This window comes from Danio rerio, chromosome 17, assembly GCF_049306965.1.
Source record: "Danio rerio strain Tuebingen ecotype United States chromosome 17, GRCz12tu, whole genome shotgun sequence".
Lineage (NCBI taxonomy): Eukaryota > Metazoa > Chordata > Actinopteri > Cypriniformes > Danionidae > Danio > Danio rerio.
Window position 1 is genome coordinate 9,502,366 of NC_133192.1, and position 24,611 is coordinate 9,526,976.

The window sequence follows — 24,611 nt, forward strand, 5'->3', positions numbered from 1 at the left end:
AGATGTAAGTGAAAAAGTAACTTTCGAGATGTCATTCTGTTCACAGTTTGGGAGTGATGTCAGACAGAATCTGCCGCCTTTTTGTTACTAATCTTGTGCAGAAAAAAAATAATAGTAACAAAAATTTAACACATGAAATAAAAAAACAAAAAAAACTTTTATTTATGGTTTTACTATGCAAATTCAATCAGATTCACTTGTTTGGTAAGCAAAGTACGTCTCTTATATAATATATCTACCAAACGACAGCAAATATTACAAACTGTATTGTACATATGATTGAATGGTACTGGGATTCGGTATCAATCGATACTGAAATTTAAAAAATGTCCATTTCCAGCTATCATTTCAGTTGAATGTATTCTTAAACAACACTAATTTGGCATTGTGTTCAAATGCTCCGCAGAAATCACTGTGATTGGCTGAGAAAATTATTAGTTCACCGAACTCACCACTCTTTACTGAGTGTATCTACAGATACAGGGACTCTGGAGCGTTTCAAAGTCACATTGATTAGCTGGTTTGTCTATAGCAATCCACTGATGAATTGCGGCTTTAAAATGCTCCAGTGTCCCTGTATCTGTGGTTACACTGGGTAAACAGTGATGAGCTTGCTGAACGGATGACCTTTACGGGCAAACACAGCCATTTCTGTTGAGCACATGGACACAATGGCAAATAAGCGGCGTTTAAGAACGCGCTCAAATAGTAGAGGGAAATGGATGTTTTTACCATTTCAGTATCGATTAGTGGGTGTCACGGTGGCACAGTGGGTAGCACGATCATCTCACAGCAAGAAGGTCGCTGGTTCGAGCCCTGTCTGGGTCTGTTGGCATTTCTGTGTGGAGTTTGCACGTTCTCCCCGTGTTCGCGTGGGTTTCCTCCAGGTGTTCTGGTTTTCCCCAAAATCCAAAGACATGCACTGTTGGTGAATTGAATGAACTAAATTGGCCGTAGTGTATGAGTATGTATGAATGTTTCCCAGCGATGGGTTGCAGCTGGAAGGGCATCTGCTGTGCAAAATATGCTGGATTCATTCCACTGTGGCGATCCCTGAATAAAAAAGGGACTAAGCTTAAATGAACATAAATGATTTAGTGAAATGAATGAATGAATGAACAGTCTCTATTGGTACCAAATTCCAGTATCGTGACAACCCTAATTGTACATAAGTCATATACAAAATTTGCATATGATTTAATGTTATTACTAGGGATGTAACGGTATTGTAAATACCGTCATACCGCAATATTAATTTTTTTCGATATTACCGTTGTTGCATGACTCGGTAAAACTATAGGTCTTCTGAGAAAATTTGCTCAGGCGAATGAAGCAAACGGGAGGTACCGGAAACTACAATTCCCATCAGCCCAGGCTTGGCCATAATCCCTTGCGGTCTGTTGTCGCTACAGATCCAGTAATGCGGAAATGGAGTGTGCTACTAGAAGCGGGGATCAAAAAGAGCTGGAAAACCCTAAAGCGGGTGTTGTCGCCGCGCGCGTACTGAATAGCGGTGTTGTCGCGCGAGTTCTTATCAGCTGTGTTGTCGCGCGCGTACTGAATAGCGGTGTTGTCGCGCGAGTTCTTATCAGCTGTGTTGTCGCGCGCGTACTGTAAAGTAAATGTAAATGACTAATTTGTATGTCATTGACACTTTTGGCACTTTTTTGGAATATTTTCATAAGTTTTGTTTTTTCCTGTAAATGATTCAATAAATACCGTACCGTGACATTCATACCGAGGTATTACCGTACCGTGAAATTCTGATACCGTTACATCCCTAGTTATTACTAAACTTAATATAAAAAATTATATATTTATACACATTTACATAAGTAAATGACTCAATAATGAGCAGTGTGGGTCTAGTGATTACTGAATTAATGTAAAAATGTAATTAAAATATTATGGTTCAGTATGTAGTTTCAACCTTTCAGTTCTTTTACCAGTGAACTGCATATTGGGATGCGGCCAAACAGTCTTTTAAGTTCCAGAGAAGTGGTCAGGACCCTTGGGTTGTCTTTTATGTAAAGAATTCCTTCAAGACCCAAACGCATGCCACATTATTTTACATGTCAAAGACTGAGTAAAGTACAGTTTGTTACCCCATGAAAATGTGAAAGTGTTTAACCTAAGCTAACAGTTCAGCAGCCAAAATCAACCCCATTTTCCCTCCTGCGTATTTTACGTGTGGAACGCCTGACACCGTCACCATCTGCAGAATGAGAGTACACTGAGCAGATGCTGATGGGTGTCATGCTCTCTGAAAGGAGCTCTTTGTAGTTGTCAAAGGGGTCGTCTTTGTGTTAAGGTTGACCTGTCACCCCGACCCGTCTGATCCTGAGTTTTTAGACTCTGACAGGAGCCTGGCTGGAGCATACTGCCAAAATCTTTTAGAACAATTTCTGATCAATGATTGCTTGATGATTGATGTTAGTTTAATCAATTTCGCTTATTGATTTTAGATTGATCACAGGCACTGGTTTAGCTTTTTGAATTAGAATTGGTTTCTCTGAAGTCTAACTTATCCGCCCTCCTGTGGATATTATTTTTCAAATATTTCCCAAATGATGTTTAACAGAGCAAGGAAATTTTCACAGCATGTCCTATAATATTTTTTTCTTCTGGAGAAAGTCTTTTTTTTTTTTTTAAATTTCTGCTAGAATAAGAGCAGCTTAAATTTTTTAAAACCATTTTGAGATCAATGTTATAAAGCCCCCTTTAGCAATTAGCACCGATTGTCTACAGAACAAATCATCGTAATATAATGATTTGCCTAATTACCCTAAGAGCCTACTCACACTATGCCATCCGTACCGTGCCCAGGCCCGTTTCCCGGATCGTTTGAGAAGTGTGAGTGCGCTGAATCGGGCTCAAGCACGGTTCACTTGGCCGGCCCTGGCCCGATTGGAAGAGGTGTGCTTGAGCGCGGTTCACTTGGGCTTTGACGCGGTACACTTGTGTGTGAGTGCAAAACGAGCCAAAGCCCGAAACTGAAAGCGAGACGTGACTTTTAAGGGACTGTTTCATATGAATTTTTTAATCATTCTTACTGTTCAGTGAACGCAAACTGCCGTAGTTTATTAAAGACGAGAACTCCTCACAGCATGACAGCTGCGCGGCTTCAGCAGACCTCCTCATTCCTGCAGCACAAGAGCTTTATGATTATGAGCGCCAAAAGTGGAGGATCTGTTCAGCGAAATATCTGACTGCATGTCACCGCATCCCTAAGGACTGTTTAACGAAATATTTGACTGCATGTCACTGCATAATAAACGACTGAAACGATATAACTAGAGAAATCTCCTTGAAATTAAAAAACACACATTACTGAAAACACAATTTTTTAAAATAAAATAAACAAAAAATATTCAATGTTTTTCATATTCGTTCGTTTTCCTTCGGCTTAGTCCCGTTTTTTGTCAGGGGTTGCCACAGTGAAATGAACCGCAAACTTATTCAGCATCCCTAGTTATTAAAACTATTATATTTAGATTAGTGTTAAAAAATCTCTACCTTAAACTAGAGCTGCACAATTAATTGAAAAAGATCGCGATCTCGATTCGAACCCCTAGACCAGGGGTGTCAAACTCAATTCCTGGAGGGCCGAAGCCCTGCACAGTTTAGTTCCAACCCTGCTCCAACACACTTACCTGTAGGTTTCAAACAAGCCTGAAGGACTCAATTAGTTTGATCAGGTGTGTTTAATTAGGGTTGGAACTAAACTGTGCAGAGCTGCGGCCCTTTTGGAACTGAGTTTGATACCTGTGCCCTAGACGATCTTAATCCAGCATTTCTACAATTTTGCCAATCATATTTTCAAGTTCAGGAGAGAAGCAAAGGCGGCTGCACGAGTCTTCTCATTGTTTCACACACGTTACTCAGCGACATGGACACCTCCAATCTATCTCAAGCATAATTCAACATCAGAATTATTATAAGTAGAATATAATTATTTATAGAAACCAGTAGACCTGCACACAGGGCCGGAGTGGGACTCTTTTTCAGCCCTGGAGTTTCAAGCCTTAGACCGGCCCACCTCAGTTCATGACTGACTATATTAAAATAAGGTCATTTCCAATTCAGTTTCTAATTACACTATCACGTCTTTTTTGAGAAAACAGCTGTTTTAGAACTTCAAATGTTCAACAACCCTTACAGTATTATATGTCTGAAAAAAAATTAAATAAAAAATGTTACTTGGACAAGAACCGAACCCGGGTTGGCCGCGTCATAACCTAACGTGCTAACCACTGTACCACAACAGCTGTACATTTTGCCCACAAGGCTACGAGAAAATAGATAAAAAGAGCAGAGCTGCGGTAAAATAATGAATAAGGGAGGCTGTGTTCAAGTAAATAAATAAATTATTTTCAAAAAGTTTGACTGCTGAGAGCAACAGATTCTGGAGCTAGGAACACCGGCCCTCGCGGCCAAAAAACAGACCGGCCTACCGGGAATTCTCCCAGTCCTCCCGATTAGCCAAGCCTGCACATAATATTAATATTGTCGTTTTACCATATGTTTGAGAAAAAACAATAATACATGCCGACTCATATTAACCTTTATTTTACATCTACAGAATCGTGAGAGAATCGTGATCTTTATTTTGAGCAAAAAAATCGCGATTCTCATTTTAGCCAGAATCGTACAGCTCTACCTTAAACAGAAATTAGGGAAAAAATATTCAGGAGGGCTAATAATTCTGACTTCAACTGTATGTCGTATTGTTGACAGGGTTATGACAGAAGCTAAATGTCATATTTAATGAGTAGATTTCCATCACTGTATTTCAGAGTCTGCATTGTGGGAGTTTGGCCCTTGTAAGGCTGTGTGTTTTGAGGGCACAATGCCAGTGTACTGGTTGCTATTTTAAAAGTCACTTTCCCGTCTCTTGGTCCTTTTTAATCAGATGTTTGTCTGATGTTTCAGTTGATAGTCTTAAAGCGACAGTTCACCCAAAACTGAAAAATTCTGTCATTATTTACTTCTCCTCAACTTGTTTCAAACCAGTTTGAGATGCTTTCCTCTGTTGAACACAAAACAATATATTTTGACGAATGCTGTTAACCTGTAACCATTGACTTCCATAGTATATGTTTTTCTTACTATGAATGTGACAGGTTTTCAGCTTTCTTCAAAATATCTTTTATGTTTAACATAATAATAAAAAAAACATAAAGGTTTGGAATCACTTGAAGGTGAGTATATAATGTGTGAATGATTTTTTTTGGGTGAACTATCCCTTTTAAGCCTTTCTTAGCAAGTGTAATCAGAATTTTATATTTGTTTCTATGGGATTTGATTAATTTTAATTGCCAATCAAGTGTATGGGAGACTGAAGAATGAGATTTGGGTCTGGAGTAATGCTCGTATCCTGGCTCAGCCTGGAATGTGCAGACCTTTCAGTGCATGCTTGTGTTGGCTTATTTAATCGCGGGGAGTGAATCACACCGTTGTTTCGCTTGGACACCTTAGGTTTAAGACAAATACACATCTGTTCCACTTTCCTTCCTTTTTCCCATGATGCTCATGCTTAAATGTGAGGACCAAACATCAATTTCTTGGTCCATTATGTGCTGGCATTGTTTCCTATAACTTTGTTTTTGCTCTCTAGAACGTATTATTACATTTTAAAAACTGTAAATATGCTGATAAATTGATTTATATGTACTATAATTTTAGTGAGACCATCAAGGGGCGCTCAACTTGCAGTTTGTGTGGGTCCTAACCCCCCAGTATGTTGATGGGGACTCTATACTCAGTAAGCGTCGTGCTTTGGATGAGATGTTAAATTGAGGTCCTGACTGTCTGTAGTCGTAAAAGAGTAGGGGTTTAGTCTAAAAAGAGTAGGGGTTTAACCCCCAGCGTCCTGGCCTCCTAACCATCCCCATATCATAAGCCGCATTTCCACTATCGGGCCAGTGCGAGCCAGGGCTTTAATCGGGCCGGGCCAGGCCAATAGCCCGGGAGGTTGAGAAATGAGGCTGAAATCATGTCACGTTTCCACTGTCGGGCTAGTAGCTCACAGCGGGTCACGCAAACACCGCCCACAGAACGTCCCTGAATCAAACGTCACACACCCCGTCCACTTCAGCGGGAATAAGGACAGGCAGATAAAGCAGACCATAGAATCATCACGAAACGAAACCATTAAAATGAAGACAACCGAAACAAACAAATGACACGTCAATGTCTATACGCACAGACCTGTGTATTTCCATTCATTACATTTATTGTTTATTCGCCGACCGACTGCATTGTGCATGGAGTGCTCTCGCCATTAACGCAGGGACCCAACACAGAGAGCGCACACATCCATAATATAAAGCCACAGAAATTCTCCCTTATAACTCGATATTGCATGTATTTTATAACATCCTCGTTTTGATAGAAGTGTTAAGTTTTCAGCACAAGAGCGAGTAGCCTAATAAAATAGACATATTTGTTGCTCTCGGCAGCTATTCACTAAAGCTCTTCATTTAAAGTTTCATTTATAAATTTAACCACGTCATATAAAAACATAAACAGTTGTTTGAGGATATGAAACACATTTTGTGTTTGGGCTTTCCCCCGATGCGTTTAAAGCAGCGAGCGCTGCGCATAGGACTGAGTGACAGAAAAAAAGGTATAGGCTAGATTCTGCTTTCACTCACCCAAGTAATGCTCTGTTTGCGCGATTTGATTAATATCATCGTATCCAAATACTTTATAAATATTTACTTATATAAATATTTACTTTATATAAATATTTCAAACCTTCTCCGGTGTTTAGTTTTTAGAAAATATCGAAAATCTTTTTTTCTTTTTTCAGACAGGTCTTTGTAAAATGAAAGTTAGGCTATATGTGGCTTTAAAACGGTTTGATTTATGTATTGTATATAGGCTACCTACATTGTTATAGCTAGCTTTTGTTTATTTTATATTGGTTAATTTATTTAATGTGATTTTATATATATCCGATATTTGTAATTCTTTAAATTATATTTTAATATAGCTTAGGCTATTTTATCAAGATATGACACTATATTGTTTAAAGTCTACGAAAGTGGGCACGTAATTTGTTAAGTTTTATGTCCTTCTGTTGTATTTAGTGTATTATCTCCAAAATAAATAAAGAAAAAAGCCGCTCGCGGCATAACAGAGCTGTGAAGGAGCGCTTTTGCCCGGTCTCACACACACATACAGGCATCTAAACGCACAAAAACAAACATTTTAAACTTGATAAAAACTCTCGAAAACCTTTACTGTCTGCTGTGTCTTTAATATGGTGTAAAGATTATTATGCGTTATTGAAACATAAAGGAGAACGCAGCAAAAAAAATCACGATCAGAAAACTGCCCGCCTCTCCTTTCACTCCGCCCCGAAGCTCCAGCTGGCTCCTTGGCCCAAGGTATTTGGCGGGCCGAAAAAGGCCAGCCTCTGGCCCCAAGAAAGCCCCGCTTTGGCCCGATTACGCCCCGGAAGTGACAGTGGAAACCCCACTGGCCTTGGCTCGCCCTGGCTCACTCGCTTTAGGCGCAATAGTGGAAACGCGGCTATTGTTGGCTTTATCACTCTGTCTCCTCTCCACCAATCAACTGGTGTGTGGTGTGCGGTCTGGCGCAATATGGCTGGTGGATGCTGCACACTGGTGGTGGATGAGGAGGTCCTCCCCATGTGTAAAGCGCTTTGAGTGTCCACAAAAGCGTATATATGCAATGATTATTATTAATTTTATAATGTATTTAATAAAAATATTAGAGATGTATTTTAAAAATATTGGAAAGTATATATCAAAACTCTACACACAAATATTTATCAAAAACATTTAATTAGCATATAAGTGGAAAATGATCCCTTTTTAGTTTATTGTTCATTTTAATAATTATCATTTTAAACAGTTAATCAAATATTTATTTATATCTAATCCATTACTTTACCATGAAAAGGTTTAATTAGATTATTTTGTTAAAAATCAAACAAAAAGTGCTCAGGGGTAGCTTAAATAATGTGTCGGTGCTTTTTGTTTCATCGGAATAAAGTGAGTCCAAGGCACTCGGAAAATGTGAAAACATTTTAAAAAGCCTTTATTTACATGGCTTTTCCTTAAAACTACACCAACGCGTTTCAGCAAATGGATAAAGGCAAGTGTTTGTCAAAAGGCGTCGGCGTAGTTTTAAGAAATAGCCGTTTGTATGTGCTGTCAATTGCAGTTCTTAGAAAGAGAATCGAAATTGTCAGAAATTGATAACAGCAGCTCACGCTTAGCAACAAATAAAAAAATCTGCCAATACAATTGCAATCAATGCATCTGTAACCCCGCCAGTCCTACACCACCCAACCAGCTCAGAACTGGAATTGAACCGGCAACCTTCCGGATGGTAGTCGGTTGCTCTAACAAGGAGGCTAAAGATACTCACTCCCATCCAGGTCACGGCACCAATAGCCGCGTTTCCACTATCGCGCCTAAAGCGAGCGAGCCAGGGCGAGCCAAGGCCAGTGGGGTTTCCACTGTCACTTCCGGGGCCTAATCGGGCCAAAGCGGGGCTTTCTTGGGGCCAGCGGCCGGCCTTTTTCGGCCCGCCGAATATCTTGGGCCAAGGAGGGCCAGCTGGGGCTTCGGGGCGGAGTGAAAGAAGAGGCGGGCACAGTTTTCCGATCGCACATGAGTACATGAGCCAAACAAATAAAGAAATAAGGGAAAGAAAACATCTAGCCTTATAGTCTGGGGTCTTTTTGCGTAGGATCACCCTTATGTTTCCCTTCTAAATGTAAGGCTGCTGCATAAAATAATAAAGTAGTTTTAATTTATAGTGACGTTTTTTGCTGCGTCCTCCTTTATGTTTCAATAACGCATAATAAGCTTTACACCATAAAGACACAGCAGACAGTAAAGGTTTACGAGAGTTTTTGTCAAGTTTAAAATGTTTGTTTGTGCGCGTTTAATGCCTGTATGTGTGTGAGAGACCGGGCAAAAGCGCTCCTTCACAGCTCTGTTATGCCGCGAGCGGCTTTTTTCTTTATTTATTTTGGAGATAATGCACAATATAAATACAACAGAAGGACATAAAACTTAACAAAATACGTGCCCACTTTCGTAGACTTTAAACAATATAGTGTCATATCTTGATAAAATAGCCTAAGCTTTAATGAAATATAATTTAAAGAATTACAAATATCGGATAAATATAAAATCACATTAAATAAATAAACCAATATAAAATAAACAAAAGCTAGCTATATGTAGGTAGCCTATATACAATACATAAATCGAACCGTTTTAAAGCCACATATAGTATAGCCTATAGCTTACATTTTACAAAGACCTGTCTGAAAAAAAAAAAGATTTTCGATATTTTATAAAAACAATTAACACCGGAGAAGGTTTGAAATATTATTTATAAAGTATTTGGATGCGATGATATTAATCAAATCGCGCAAACAAAGCATTATCTGGGTGAGTGAAAGCAGAATCTAGCCTATACCTTTTTTTCTGTCACTCAGTCCTGCGCAGCGCTCGCTGCTTTAAACGCATTGGGGGAAAGCCCACACACAAAATGTGTTCTATATACTCAAACAACTGTTTATGTTTTAATATGACGTGGTTAAATTTATAAATGAAACTTTAAATAAAGAGCTTTAGTGAATAGCTGCCGAGCGCAACAAATATGGCTATATTTTATAAGACTACTCGCTCTTATGCTCAAACACTTAAAACGACTTCTATCAAAACGAGGATGTTATAAAATACATGCCATATCGAGTCATAAGCCATTTCTGTGGCTTTATATTATGGATGTGTGCGCTCTCTGTGATGGGTCCCAGCGTTCGGCGAGAGCAGTCGATGCACAATGCCAGTTGGTCGGCGAGTAAACAAATGTAATGAATGGAAATACACAGGTCTGTGCGTATAGACATTTCATGTACTGCTGTACAGTAACGTGTCATTTGTTTGTTTCTGTTGTCTTCATTTTAATGGTTTCGTTTCGCGATGATTCCATGGTGTGCTTTATCTGAAGTGGGCGGGTTGTGTGACGTTTGATTCGGGGACGTTCTGTGGGCGGTGTTTGCGTGACGCGCTGTGAGCTATTAGCCCGTCAGTGGAAACGCGACATGATTTCAGCCTCATTTCTCAACCTCCCGGGCTATTGGCCCGGCCCGGCCCGATTAAAGCCCTGGCTCGCACTGGCCCGATAGTGGAAATGCGGCTAATGTAACCCCGCCGGTCGTCCAGGTCAGAGGAGTGAGGTTTACCTGCACAGCACTTCATTAGCTGGCCTCTGCTACACTTCTCTAAAATAATATGTTGCAATACAATATAACAATTTATTAAATGTAATAATTAATTGTAAAAGTTTGTCATACATTAATAATTTTAATACAATTTAGGTAATACAATATTATAGGTATAATATAATGTTACATAGACTCCAGACATTACTTCAAAAGTGGTTTGGGTCAGATTTCTAAGTCATATTTGGCTTTTCAGAGTTGCTGTTTTGGGTTATTAAAATAACCTTTAGGCTGTCGGAAATTGTTATTGACTTCAGATCAAATTTCTGTCAGCTGATTGTGTCTTTACTTGTTTTGAGTCCTGAATGCTTTCTTCAGTATGAATTATATCAAGAATTTGTGTGTGTGTGTGTTGTGTGTGTGTGTGTGTGGTGTGTTGTTTGTGTGTGTGTGTGTGTGTGTGTGTGTGTGTGTGTGTGTGTGTGTGTGTGTGTGTGTGTGTGTGTGTTTGTACACCCATAGTAACATGACCTGCCCTGTAACTCGAGTTTTTCATTCGGCTGTCACTGATAACAAACCACTTCCACGTATGATCTGGTAATCTAGATTCACAAAACCAACACAAAGCGGCTTATCGTCTTATCAGGACCTCTAGATATCCCCTCGTGCTTTCTTAATGGAGGAGCTGTGTGTCAGATCTCTTTGTTTTCTGGTGCGTTGCAGGTAGCAGTTGTAAAGGTGAAAAGTTCAGACAAGGTGTTTGCCATGAAGATCCTCAACAAGTGGGAGATGCTGAAACGAGCAGAGGTACATTTCCACTTGATCCATTTTGTCTTGATTTGCTTAGTAAGGAAAAGGATAGCTTTTTTACTCACTGAATTTACTCACTATTTTACACGCCGTCAAGTGGTTCCAAAACTTTAGGATTTTCTTTATTCTGTTGAACAAAAAAGAAGATACTTTGAAGAATGCTGGAAACCTTTAACCATAATTCAGTAGTAGGAAAAACAAATACTATGGAGGTCAATGGTTACAGGTTTTCAGCTTTTTTCAAAGGATCTTTTTTTTTTGTTTAACAGAAGAACTCATAAATGATTGAAATAAGTGAAGGGTGAGTAAATGAGGACAGAATTAAAATGTTTGGCTGAACTATCACTTTATTTTTAAATGCTAAATGTAAACAAGTTTGAATCTTTTTTTTCCTCTCCAGACAGCATGTTTTCGGGAGGAACGGGATGTGCTGGTGAACGGGGACAGTCAGTGGATCACCACACTACACTACGCTTTTCAGGATGACAACTTCCTGGTAGGCTTCAGCCCTCTGATTGCTCTTGAAACTCACATTAAGAAAAGTTTTGAGTACATCAGACTCAAACAATAGCCCCTTTCACACATACAGACCTTTCCGGAAAATTGCCGGAAAGGTTGTATGTGTGAACAGGTCCTTTTTGAAAATACCGGTAAATTCGTTCTGGCTATTTTCCGGAAAGAGAAGTTGTAACATTACCGGCAATTTGCCGGAATGCTGCGCTGTGTGAATGCAGAAGGAAGATTCCCGTAATAAGCGTGTGCACGTCTAGAACGTGCTGACTGAGACGTCTGCTTTAGCCAATCACAACAGTCAGACGCATTTACGTCCGCGCGGTTTGTGAGGATAAAAGCCTTTGAATATTTTTCCAGACACATTTAGCTGCTAGAAGTTAGTCAGATCACGTTTATATGTTCTTCTTAATGCCAACTGTGTAAATAATCATCGATGAGATGCTTATGATAAGCCGTTGTTTGGTTACCTTCAAGCTTTGCGTGCGCCTATGAGCGCCTGCATACGCACATATTATGAACATCTGAAGTGATCCTGCGAAAGTTGTTCACAATATTGATCATCCACAGAGTTTGTAATTTAGTCAAATGTTTACAAATACAAGCGCAGCCGTTTAAAGCTCATTTGTGCTGAATGATGTCAGAATTTACCGGTATTTTGGAATAGATGTGTGAATGCTCTTTTCCGGAAAATTTCTGAACGTCCTCGCCTGTGTGAACAGCGCTTTTTTGAATATACCGGTAAAGTCGTTCCGGAAATTTTCCAGATATTTACCGGTATTACTGTGTGAAAGGGACTAATGTCTACACTAATACTAGGGATGTGATGTTTTTTGGTAAAAAAAAGTTGTCCTGTTCAAGAAGGTCGCTGGTTCGATCCTCGGCTCAGTTGGCGTTTATGTGTGGAGTTTGCATGTTCTCCCTGCGTTCGCGTGGGTTTCCTCCAGGTACTCCAGTTTCCCCCACAGTCCAAAGACATGCGGTACAGGTGAATTGGGTAGGCTAAATTGTCCGTAGTGTGTGTGTATGTGTTGATGTTTCCCAGAGATGGGTTGCGGCTGGAAGGGCATCCGCTGCGTAAAAACTTGCTGGATAAGTTGGCGGTTCATTCCGCTGTGGCGACCCCAGATTAATAAAGGGACTAAGCAGACAAGAAAATGAATGAATGAGTTGTCCTGTTCGCTGCGCCCTTTGATTTGCAGTTCAGAATATGCATTATTCCCGCTGAATAAGAGTGAAGAGCCGACCGTTCTCTCTTTGCCGAAGTTTCATTCACTACGATGGTGGTTATAAGTGATGACGGAGCTCTCTGTAATGAATTTTATAAAACATGGGTTGTTGCCTTGGTAACGCAAGCATAATGTAAATAGAAGTAATCAATTTTTTAAAAGTGCACCTTTATTAAAATGTGTTGACAATTATTATCTGCATAATTGGTTGAGATGTGGGCGGGGCAGTGGTGCAGTAGGTAGTGCTGTTGCCTCACAGCAAGAAGGTCGCTGGGTCGCTAGTTCGATCCTCGGGTCAGTTGGCGTTTCTGTGTGGAGTTTGCATGTTCTCCCTCCGTGGGTAGTGTATGAGTGTGTGTGAATGTGTGTGTGGATGTTTGCCAGAGATCAGTTGTGGCTGGAAGGGCAACCGCTGCGTAAAAACTTGCTGGATAAGTTGGCGGTTGATTCTGCTGTGGCGACCTAGCATTAATAAAGGGACTAAGCCGACAAGAAAATGAATGAATGAATGAATGAATGAATGAATGAATGAATGAATGAATGGTTGAGATGTTGAGTCAACATGTAACACAGAAGAAGGGGAAGTTTAAGCTTTTCTCTCTATTTTTCTTAAGCATTTTATTTGAAGATACAATGTCCAACATATTCTACATTTATTTAATTAATGAGAGAACATGCAAATCTACAGTCATATATGTTAAGCCTGTTGCATTGTCAGGTGTTTGTTACCTAATAAATATATAAATGTTTCTTTGAACTTTACTGTAGCCATTTTTTACTAAAAATAGCATGAATCTTACACTCACAGAAAAAACGGTACAATGTTATGCCAAAGAAGGTACAAACCTTTGTCACTGGGGCAGTACCTTTTTATGAAACAGAATTGTACCTTAGGACAAAGAAACAAATTTGTACCATTGCAGTTTGTACCTTTAAGGATTTGCACCATGGGTTACCAAAATGTACTTTTGGTTTTTAAAACCTGCAAATACAATATTGTACCTTCATCAAAGGTACAAATATGATTCATGAAGGCAGCACTACAGTGACACTTTGTACCTTAACAGTGTCAAATGTGTTCCCTTAAGATCTATTTAAAGACATTTTGCTACTAGATATCCTAAATGCATCAATTTATTTTCAATAAATATAAAACATCAAACACATTTTAAAAATGTTTTTTTTTTAAGTTTTTTTCTGTGTTAATTTTTATTTTTCATGTACAATAAAGAATAAAAAATACTTTAACATAAATCAAATGATCTACTTTTGTTAAACATTTCACAACACTTTTCCCCAATACAGTACATTCACCTTTGTACAATATGAAGCATTTTTTGGTCTCCAATTTTCACACAATACCTTTGTAATCACTTAAAAGTTCATTTAATTTATTTAATTTTAAAATAGAAATAGAATTATGCAATAGTATTGTAGCGAGATATGCACAATGATTGATTAGTTTACAATACTTAAATGTCTGCATGAACACTTTGCATATGCAGGACTTTTGCCAGCTCACCTGCGTAGAGAAAAGCCAACGCCAAAAGCTGCAGGTGTCAATAATGAAACTGTATTTATTAGGGCTGTGCAATTAATCGAAAATTTGATTTCGATTTTGGCTTCTAACGATTAGGAAAATCATTAATTGAGATAAATGATTATTGCATCATATACCGCCCCCTTTCCAGTTGTACACACTTGTTGCTCTGCAAAGCTCAGTTTCACATGAAAATAACTAAAAGCTTGTACTGTAATGTAACTTTTGCAGCACGGGATGTGCATCGTTCATTGTTGAACATTCAAATCATGCATGTTTTTAAAAGTGCGAAAGAGATCTGCCGCCTGTTTTTATCATTATTAATCAAACAACAACAGGAGAAAATCCCTCACTGCTCTTGACTGAAGGACTTTTTGTAGCTAAAGGTTTTTTTTTTCTTACAGTGAAGATGCTTAAAGCACAGTTTGTTTCATCTTTTTATTCTATTGTATATATTCATAGTTCTGGTTGCGTATGTGGGTGTATGCATGCATCAAGTTTATAAATGCGCAAGTTTCATACATGTTTTGAACATAGTAAAGGTTTTTATGCGAGTCATTTATAGGTGTATATTCACTTGTTGATAAGCGAAGTTTGATGTAAATCCTACACGGCGACTCTAGCCATCTGTGTTTGGTGTCGGGAAGATGGATGGTGAGGCGACAGGTTGACTTAAACGTTTATGATGCCTCATCTTCTGGCATTGCTTCTGACTCTCAGTATGTTCTATCGGACAGAACAGATTTGATGTGTTCCCGCAGCTAGTCCGCACCAATCTCTCGCACATTTTGCTGAGCACCGAAACTATAAGTTTATCGGAACTTAAAAAGCCGAACAACTTTCACACCACTGCATTGGTCTTTACTTTCTCATCAACCAATTTGTCTGCATTCTTACTTGTGGAAGCTTGTTCCCCCATATCTGTATTTAGGGCTCTCATTTTGTAGCCTTTTGTAGCTTTCTGGGACGGAGCAGCTTAAGCAACTTCTGAGCGCTGGCAGTGGCAGCGTGTCTGTGATGTACATCATCACGCAAGTGACATCACACTCATTCTGAACATGGAAAGTCATTCAGTGACAAATGATACAAGGTATATATATATATATATATATATATATATATATATATATATATATATATATATATATATATATATATATATATATATATACCTTGTATCATTTGTCACTGAAAGACTTTCCATGTTCAGTATATATATATATATATATATATATATATATATATATATATATATATATATATATATATTAGGGATGTAACGGTATTGTAAATACCGTCATACCGCAATATTATTTTTTTCCGATATTACCGTAGTCGCATGACTCGGTAAAACTATAGGTCTTCTGAGAAAATTTGCTCAGGCGAATGAAGCGAACAGGAGGTAACGTTACCGGAAACTACAATTCCCATCAGCCCAGGCTTGGCCATAATCCCTTGCGGTCTGTTGTCGCTACAGATCCAGACAATGCACAACGTTACCCACTGCTGTCAACCTGGGCTAAGTCATATCTCTCTTGTCCCAGAAACCTCAGTCCCAAATGAGAGGGTTTTTTTCTGTTGCAGGGGACATTGTAAATACCCAGAGATACCAGCTTTTACCAGAATATATTTATATGATAATTTTCCTTAAAACCCATCTCTATCTAAGTGAGTGAGTGATTAAATGTTGAATGTGATGAGTTTTCAACAATACTAAATTGAAACTTTATTTTTTTACATGGTTTAATATTTTTTTGTTATTAAAATTGAAGTTCCTGTTTCAAAGCTTACAGATAGATGACTAATTTGTATGTCATTGACACTTTTGGCTCTTTTTTGGAGTATTTTCATAAGTTTTGTTTTTTCCTGTAAATGATTCAATAAATACCGTACCGTGACATTCATACCGAGGTATTACCGTACCGTGAAATTCTGATACCGTTACATCCCTAATATATATATATATATATATATATATATATATATATATATATATATATATATATATATATATATATATATATATATAAATATAAAACATACAGATGCAAATGTATATAGAAATACCGGAAATGGGTTTAAAAATCATATCACCATTATTGAAAAAAAAAATCTATTCAATTCAATTCAGCTTTATTTGTATAGCGCTTTTACAATGTAGATTGTGTTAAAGCAGCTTCACATAAATGGTCATAGTAACTGGATCAGGGTAGTTCAGTTTTAAGTGTTTAAGTTCAGTTCAGTTTAGCTCAGTTCAGTGTAGTTTAAAGTCATTACTGAGAGTCCAAGCACTGAAGAGCAAATCCATCAATGTGTAGCTCTACAGATCCTGAACCATGCAAGCCAGAGGCGACAGCGGAGAGGGAAAAAAACTTCACCAATAGGAGAGTGAAGAAAAAAAACCTTGAGAGAAACTAGACTTGGTTCGGCACGACCATTTTAATTTCTCCGCTGGCCGAAAGTCTTGTGTAGAGATCAAATCTATTGCCATATATATTGATATCGAATTATTGTCCAGCCATAACTAAACGAAAGTGTTTTCACTCATATTAGTGTGGATGACGGTAAAATGATATAGTGTGGACATGGGGCATTTTCAGATGAAATTCATCTCTATTAGTCTTGATTTAGCAATAATTATGTAGTTGCAGTGAACACCCTGAACAGTCTCAGTCTGTTGTGTGAGCGCAGACAGACCTCAGAGATGCTGGTCTCAGAGAACCACACCTCTGGCCAGTTCCCTTATGAGGAATTACTGTGAAAATAATGGGGCCCATTCAATGCATGTGGTTTTCCTCAGCAAGCAAAGAGTTTGTTTTAAAGGTCTGAATGGTGTGATTGTTGTCCCTGCAGGTTGTTATCTGAACCACAAAAACCATAATTGCATAAAACCTCAAATGATCATACATTTGTCAGCATAAAAAAATATAGCTGTCTGATTAATGGATAGGGCGGAATGGTGGCTCAGTGGTTAGTTAGCACTGTCGCCTCAAAGCAAGAAGGTCGCTGTTCAAATCCCGGCTGGGCCAGTAGACGTTTCTGTGTGGTGTTTGCATGTTTTTCCTGTGTTAGCTTGGGTTTCCTCCGGATGCTGGAATAACTGGCGGTTCATTCCACTGTGACGACCCCTGATAATTAAGGGACTAAGTCAAAGGAAAATGATTGAATGATTAATGGATTGTTTTCTCGTACTTTGAATGCATTTAAATAAAAGCAGATAATCGAGGACTTTAAATCATTGGCAATGCATTGAATTGGTGCCATGTGTAAAGACCATTTGGGAAAACCCAATGTTTGGGAGCTTGGTATTGCTAAAATTTTAAAGCTAAAAAGTAGGCTTCAACTTTTAAAGCAACTCCATTAAGGCTAGTTCACACTACAGGATTTTAAACATCAGCAGATTGCTGTGCTGTTCACACTACATGACTTGACTTTGTGTCTTTTAATCTCTGAGGTGTTCACACTACGCAACACTCTGTGAATGATCCACAAGAGGGGGTCACACACTACATGATCTGACAACAACTCATTCCCCATCAGCTCATTCAAGCTACCAAACCACAGCCAATAAAATTGAGGGAGGAGTCGTCAGAAAAAGCTGAACACTATTGGCTGCTTGTGTGCTGATGACATCACTGACAGCGTTTCAAGCTTTGGAGAAAGCATTTAAAAACATCGTCAAATCAGCTAATTTATCAGCGGATTAATCACTCATCTGCAAGGTTCCAGTAGATAGATACACAGAGAGTTTTTAATTTTTGTAATTTTATAACTCTTTGAAATAAAACTAACATATTTATAACAACCTTCCATTTTCTAACTATCAGTGTATTTCTTTCTAACATTGTTATTTTTTTATTATTACAAAACAGTAAAGAACTGAGCATTTCTGCCTTAAATTACCATATTGGTTAAAATGACTGCATGCATGTCTGATACTTTTCACTGTGATTTTAAATATGTGTGCATTTTCTTGCCTAGCAACTTCCTGCTAACATAAACAAAACTTTCTGATGGCAAAAGCATCAATTTACTTAAGATATCTTACAAATCAGCATATTCTGTGCCGCGAAATAGCTCCTGTTTGAAAGTGAAAATGAAAGCCAAGACCTTTAAGTGTTTTAGTATCTTATCTACATATTTATAGGCTGTATAACCAAAAAAGGTTATATTTTTAGGGTAATGATGTCATTAAATATGATGCCAGACATTCAAAGCTTAATTTTAATATCTCAATAATAGCTTTGAATGTAAATATGTTGTGACAATAAGGCGTTTTATATAAGAACGGCCAGAATGAGCAGCATAGTAATTCTAATAGTTACAGTTCCACTGTTAATATAGCCTACTCTCATGTCTGTGTTAACGCAGAATGAAGCGAGTGCGTTGATGCCCATTCTGACCAATCACAGATGTTTCTGCTGAGCTCCTAAACACACAGGCATTCAGCTCATGCTGATATGCTCTCTCATTGGCTGCAGCTCGTCACTACATCTGAGCACACGTGGGGTTGAGTCGGCTGACGGCTCTGCAATATTTAGCATGCTAAATGTTGGATTTCCATCTGCGAGGTGTCGGCGACGCGTCAGCGAGCCTCGTTGATGCGTTGTTCAGTAGTTCACACATAAAGAGCGGCGAGTTCCGAGCACCCGCAGATTTCTTCCCGATCACAGCCCGATCTGTCGGCGAGCTCGTTAACTTCCAAATCGGGCTCAAATCAGGCTTAAAATCCTCTAGTGTGAACTAGGCATTACATACCTTAAATCAGGGGTCACCAACCTTTATGAAACTGAGAGCTACTTCTTGGGTACCGATCAATGTGCAGGGCTACCAGTTTGATAAACATTTCTCAAATAACAAATTTCAACAATGATTTAACAGGGTAGGAAATACCCTGTATTTAATGGATCAATGTGCAACACTTTATTTTTATATATCTCTGCAAATATTAACATTTTTAAATGATTACTTTTATATTAGATGGAGCTTACTGGTAAGTGGCGCTATGGTGAGCTATTCTTAGAACAGGCCTGCGGGCAACACATGTGATCCATGTTGGTGACCCCTGCCTTAAATGATGACATGGCAAGGAATATGATTCAACTGGAGTTCAGTCGATGTTAATATGATTTAACAACATTCATAAAGTCTTGATTTAATCTTCATAATTAAGTTACATTCAGAATGTTAATTTGAGTAGTGATTTTCTGTTTATGACTGAAAGCAGTTACATTGAAACAACTTAATGAAATGTAAAAAGTCTGTGTGTCATTCTAACTAGCCAGATATGAATTCATTGTTATTTATTTGTTGTTTCATTTGGTTGTTCTGTCATTCTTTATTATTAATGTTTATTTTAGACCGCTACATGTCATTCCATCGTATACAGTCGAAGACAAAATTTATTAGTCCTCCTGTAAATTTTACTTTATCAATTAAAATTGTTTAATTGATACTTTCTCAAATATTTCCCAAGTGATCTTAAACAGGTCGAGTAAATCTTCTGGAGTAAATTTCATTTATTTTAGTTTGGTTTGAATAAAATGTTAAAAGTAAATATATATTTTTACAAAGTCACACTTTACAAAGTTCTGGATGCGGAGGAAGAAGATGCAGGTACTTGACTGGCCTGCCTGCAGGCCCGACTTGTCTCTAATAGAGAATGTGTGGTGCATTTTGAAGTGCAAAATGTGACACCGAAGACCCTGTACTGTTGCCCACTTTATAGGACAGAATGGGCCAAATTACACCTGAAACACTTCATCACTTGGTGTTTTCAGTCCCTAAACGCCTTTAAAGTGTTATGAAAAGGAATGGCAACATTACAGAGTGGTAAATGCCTTACTGTTCCAACTTTTTCTAAAGTGTGTTGCTAGAACCAAATTTGGGATACATGCTTATTAAAAATAAATAAAATAAAATTAACAAGGAACATGTTAAATTGTGTTTTTTATATTGTCTGCAATGAAATACAGGTCAAATAAATTTAGAAATCACTACTTTCTTTTTCTTTTTTTGCAATTTCCATGCTGTCCCAACATTTTCTGTTTTGGGGTTGTACTTTCATCATGAAAAAGCCAAAAGAAATTCATTCATTTTCTTTTCAGCTTTGTCCCTTTATTAATCAGGGGTTGCCACAGCGGAATATACCGCCAACTTATCCACCATATGTTTTGCGCAGTGAATGTCCTTCCAGCTGCAACCCATCACTGGGAAACATCCAAACACACTCATACACTACGGACAGTTTAGCTTACCAAATTCACCTATACCATGTTATTGAACTGTGGGAGAAACCGGAGCACCCAGAGGAAACTCACGTAAACACAAGGAGAACATGCAAACTCCACACAGAAATGCCCACTGACCTAGCCGGGGCTCGAACCAGCGACCTTCTTGCTGTGAGGTGATTGTGCTATCCACTGCACCACCGTGCTGCCCCCAAAAGAAATGAGTTATTACAAATTATTAAAACTATTATGCTTAAAATGTGTAGAAAAATATCTTCATTAGACATCACTTGGGAAATGGATGCGCATTTCTTTCGAATCTGGTTTCTGTCTGCTTTTCCTCTGTTTAGTTCTGACATGCCTGTCTGTCTTCTACAGTACCTGGTGATGGATTACTATGTGGGCGGTGACCTCTTGACTCTCCTCAGCAAGTTTGAGGATCGTTTACCAGAGGACATGGCCCGCTTCTACCTGGCGGAGATGGTTCTGGCCATCGATTCTGTGCATCAGCTCCATTACGTCCACAGGTGAGAGCATTAAGCACACAAAGCGCCCTGCTTTTCTTTTTCCTCTGCTGCTGTGACATTTGGAGAAAATTGCAAGGAAATAATTTGCATTTGCCGGTCTGTGGGAATGTGAATTCTTTTGGGAACACAGGAAGTGACCAAATTGTTCTAATTTCAGCAGTTACAGGACATTTCAGTATTGGTCTATGCCTGCTAGTTCCTCCCGCTTGATCAAACTACATGTTTAAAATGAGCTTAAACAACACAATTCTTGAGATTTTTTTTGGGACAACTTAATTGTTTTATGTTTAATACACTTAAATTTGTTTGTCCCACTTTATATTAAATGGCCTCAACTAACATGTACTCACACTGAATTTATTCTAAACATTACATGATAGCCTGCTGTGACTGAACTAAACTTGAACAACTGTTGCACGGGTAAACCTAGGGCTTAAATGAGAGGATCTGGCGAAACGTAAGTTTATTTCATATCAGAAAGTTGTAATGGAATTTAAATAAGTGAAACATACTTCAGTTGGATTGCAAAACATAATTGTAAGAAACTTTTGAGATCATGGTGATGCTTTCACTGACTGAAATTATGATTGCTGACGACATATTTTTGATATGTTGAGCCTAGAGCTATAAACCTACACTAGTCTCACGGTTCGGTTCGGTTACGATTATCATGCCATCGATTCGATTCAATTCGATATTTCGGTGCATTGACGGTGCTTTCCATACACAGTTTTATATTTTCTTCACAGCAGCATTTCTTGTATTAAAATGTATGAATATATTTATATTTATATATTATTTGTAATACAATTTTGTCATTTAATACAAACAGTCAGCATTTAGCAAATAATGTAAACAAATATAAATATCCAGCTCAATTTCTGATCCTTGTCTAGTTCTCTTACACCCCTTTGATTGGTCACACCCTCAAAAAAAACGGTTGCGATTGGCTCTTGCGCGCTGCGCTCTTCACAGATGAGTGACACTGATAGGTGGCAGGCGACAGCGGCGATCTCACAGCTGATGTATGATAGACACGCTGGAGAAAACTCTGCAGACACGCGCTCGTTTCTGTATGCAAAAGTAACGCTGTAAAACAGCCGAGAAGAGAAGAAAAACCACGCCAGCAGGTCAAATGGGCCACTGTGTGTGTGTGAGAAAGAGAGAGAGAGACAGAGCGAGAGAGAGAAAGAAATGGAGTAGGCTACTTTCATTCTCTCGATCTCAGTGAAATAGGGGCTATTGTTGTATATGTCAGTGAAAGACTGATCCAGCAAACACACACAGTGAAATTGTGCACAGTTTATGAGTTTTAAGTAGTTAAAGCGCTGTAAATACTCGCGATCGCCTCCCTCGCGACAGAGCGCATATGAGGTAAATGACGTCAGTAATAACCGGTTATGATTATTACTGAACCGATACCGAATTGTCCGCGTCTGCATCGCAGTGCACCGAAGAAACGATTAATTTTGACACCCCTAGTTGAGTCCTAACATGGGAAGATTGTCACAAAAGAACTTCCCATCACTACTTTGTGTTTAACCTCAGAAGTAGCCTTGCACACACATTTTACTTAAGGCTGCCGTCTTGTGGGCTATTGTATTTGAATTTGAGGATGGGTAGATGGTCGTGGTAGGATAGTAGTTTTCTTGTGTTAAAAAATGTAGTCATCTTTGATTGATTTTTTTTTATTTTTTATTATACAATATTTATTCTGATGATTTTGAATCTTGCACCTAACACATCATAATTTACAAAACAAAAAAAAAACACTGAAACAAACAAACTTAAAGTAAGCAATTTCAAAATCTTGAAGCTAATTAAAGTTAGTAATTCTGTCTATATAAAGTAATTTAAACTGAATTTGAAAACAAGACTTGAGATAAAAACCAAAACTAATGAAAAATATTAAACTATTAGAACCTTAAAACCTACCCATATCCCACCTCAAGAGCACCAGAAGTGTTCAGCAATACATTATGAGCACATTAAGTACATTGTATTTATTTTTTGATGCAAGTACATAGTAGTTAAGGACACTTAATATAAAGTTGGAGTTTGTGTTGGTTCAACATGAATTGTGTGAAACGTGCATTTTTTACAGTGTGTTGCACTTCATTTACCGAGCGCACACTTTTAGGGGTAACACTCGGAGGCACCGGCCTCTCAGATGTGGCTCCAGTGGAATTGATTTATTCTGGTCTTGCTAATTGCAGGCTGCTGCTTGAGGTCCATGCATACAGTTTTGTGCTCTGGGAACTCAATAAGGACTGTAATTACAGGTTTAGCCACCCCGACCGTGAGAGATTTGTTTTGGACAGTTTAGAAGGGGTACGATACTGCAGGCAACTCCCTTCCAAGAAAGGAAAATAAATGAGGTTCAGCTTTTACCCATGTTAAAGTGCATCGTCCAATTTTGGACAGATTTACTCGAGCTTGAAATGAAAGGTTACATAACTGCATTCGTAGTGAAACCCACATTTTAAGTGCTGTGTGTAGCTTGGCCTGACGAAGGGGCGGGGCTTGTATTGTTTTCGTTTATGCAGGAACGCAGTGCAGGAAGTTGCCTATTTGTGTGCCAGTCTGTGAATTTCCTGTTTGACCCTGCATGCTGGAGGCAGGGTTCGTACGGGTGCTGGAAATCCTGCTTGATTTTTCTTTTATTTATGACTCAAGGCTTAGGTTTTTATTAAGTGTTTGGAACTGCTTATGTAATTGTGTTGCTTACATAATTTATCCTCCTAAAAGGAAATAATAATGATTAAAAACATAATTCATCCAAAAAATTTAAATTCCAAACCTTTATGTACTCCAAAATTTAAATTCTGTCATCATTAATTTACTCACCCTTTACATTTTTTAACTCTTTATGAGCTTCTTTCTTCGGTTGAACACGAAAGAAGATATTTATAAAAATGTTGAGAACTAACATTTTCAGCTGTCTTTATAATATCTTCTTTTGTATTCTAAAGAAACTCATAAAGCTCTAAAACAGGACATTTACAATGACTCACAGAGCTGTGTTCCCCTGATAAGCAGTGCACAATAATCACAGCTTTTGGTTAATCGCACTTGTGATTTTAATTTCATTAATCCCACATATTTATATGGGTTTGCACACAGATTCCGTGTGGGCCTTCTCATCTCTAATAACTGATTTATTTTATCTTTGTCATGATGACAGTAAATAATACTTGACTAGATATTTTTTAAGACACTTCTATACAGCTAAAAGAGACATTTAATTAGTTAATTAGGTTAACTAGACAGGTTAGGGTAATTAGACAAGTTTTTGTATAACAATGTTTTGTTCTGTAGACACTAAAATGGCATTTAAAAAATTAAAAACTGCTTTTATTCTAACTGAAATAAAACAAATAAGACTTTCTCCAGAAGAAATATATTACCAGACATACTGTGAAAATGTCCTTGCTCTGTTAAACATCATTTGGAAAATATTTTAAAAAAGAAGAAAAAAATTTGAAGGGGGCTAATAATTCTGGCTTCAACTATTTAATTTAGAAAAATCTGGAAAGTGTTTAAAGTCCA

The 24,611-nt window shown here is 38.1% G+C and overlaps 1 protein-coding gene across 12 annotated transcripts in view; it reads left to right on the top strand.

Annotated features, from left to right (window-relative positions):
- cdc42bpaa (CDC42 binding protein kinase alpha (DMPK-like) a) overlaps positions 1-24,611 on the top strand; it is a 171,518-nt gene that overhangs the window by 32,171 nt on the left and 114,736 nt on the right. For all 12 annotated transcript variants that reach the window (XM_073928165.1, XM_073928166.1, XM_073928167.1 and 9 more), the window contains exons 3-5: positions 10,940-11,023; positions 11,427-11,522; positions 20,914-21,062. In XM_073928165.1, the coding sequence (XP_073784266.1) occupies positions 10,940-11,023; positions 11,427-11,522; positions 20,914-21,062 (329 nt within the window). The remainder of the gene's footprint in view (positions 1-10,939; positions 11,024-11,426; positions 11,523-20,913; positions 21,063-24,611) is intronic.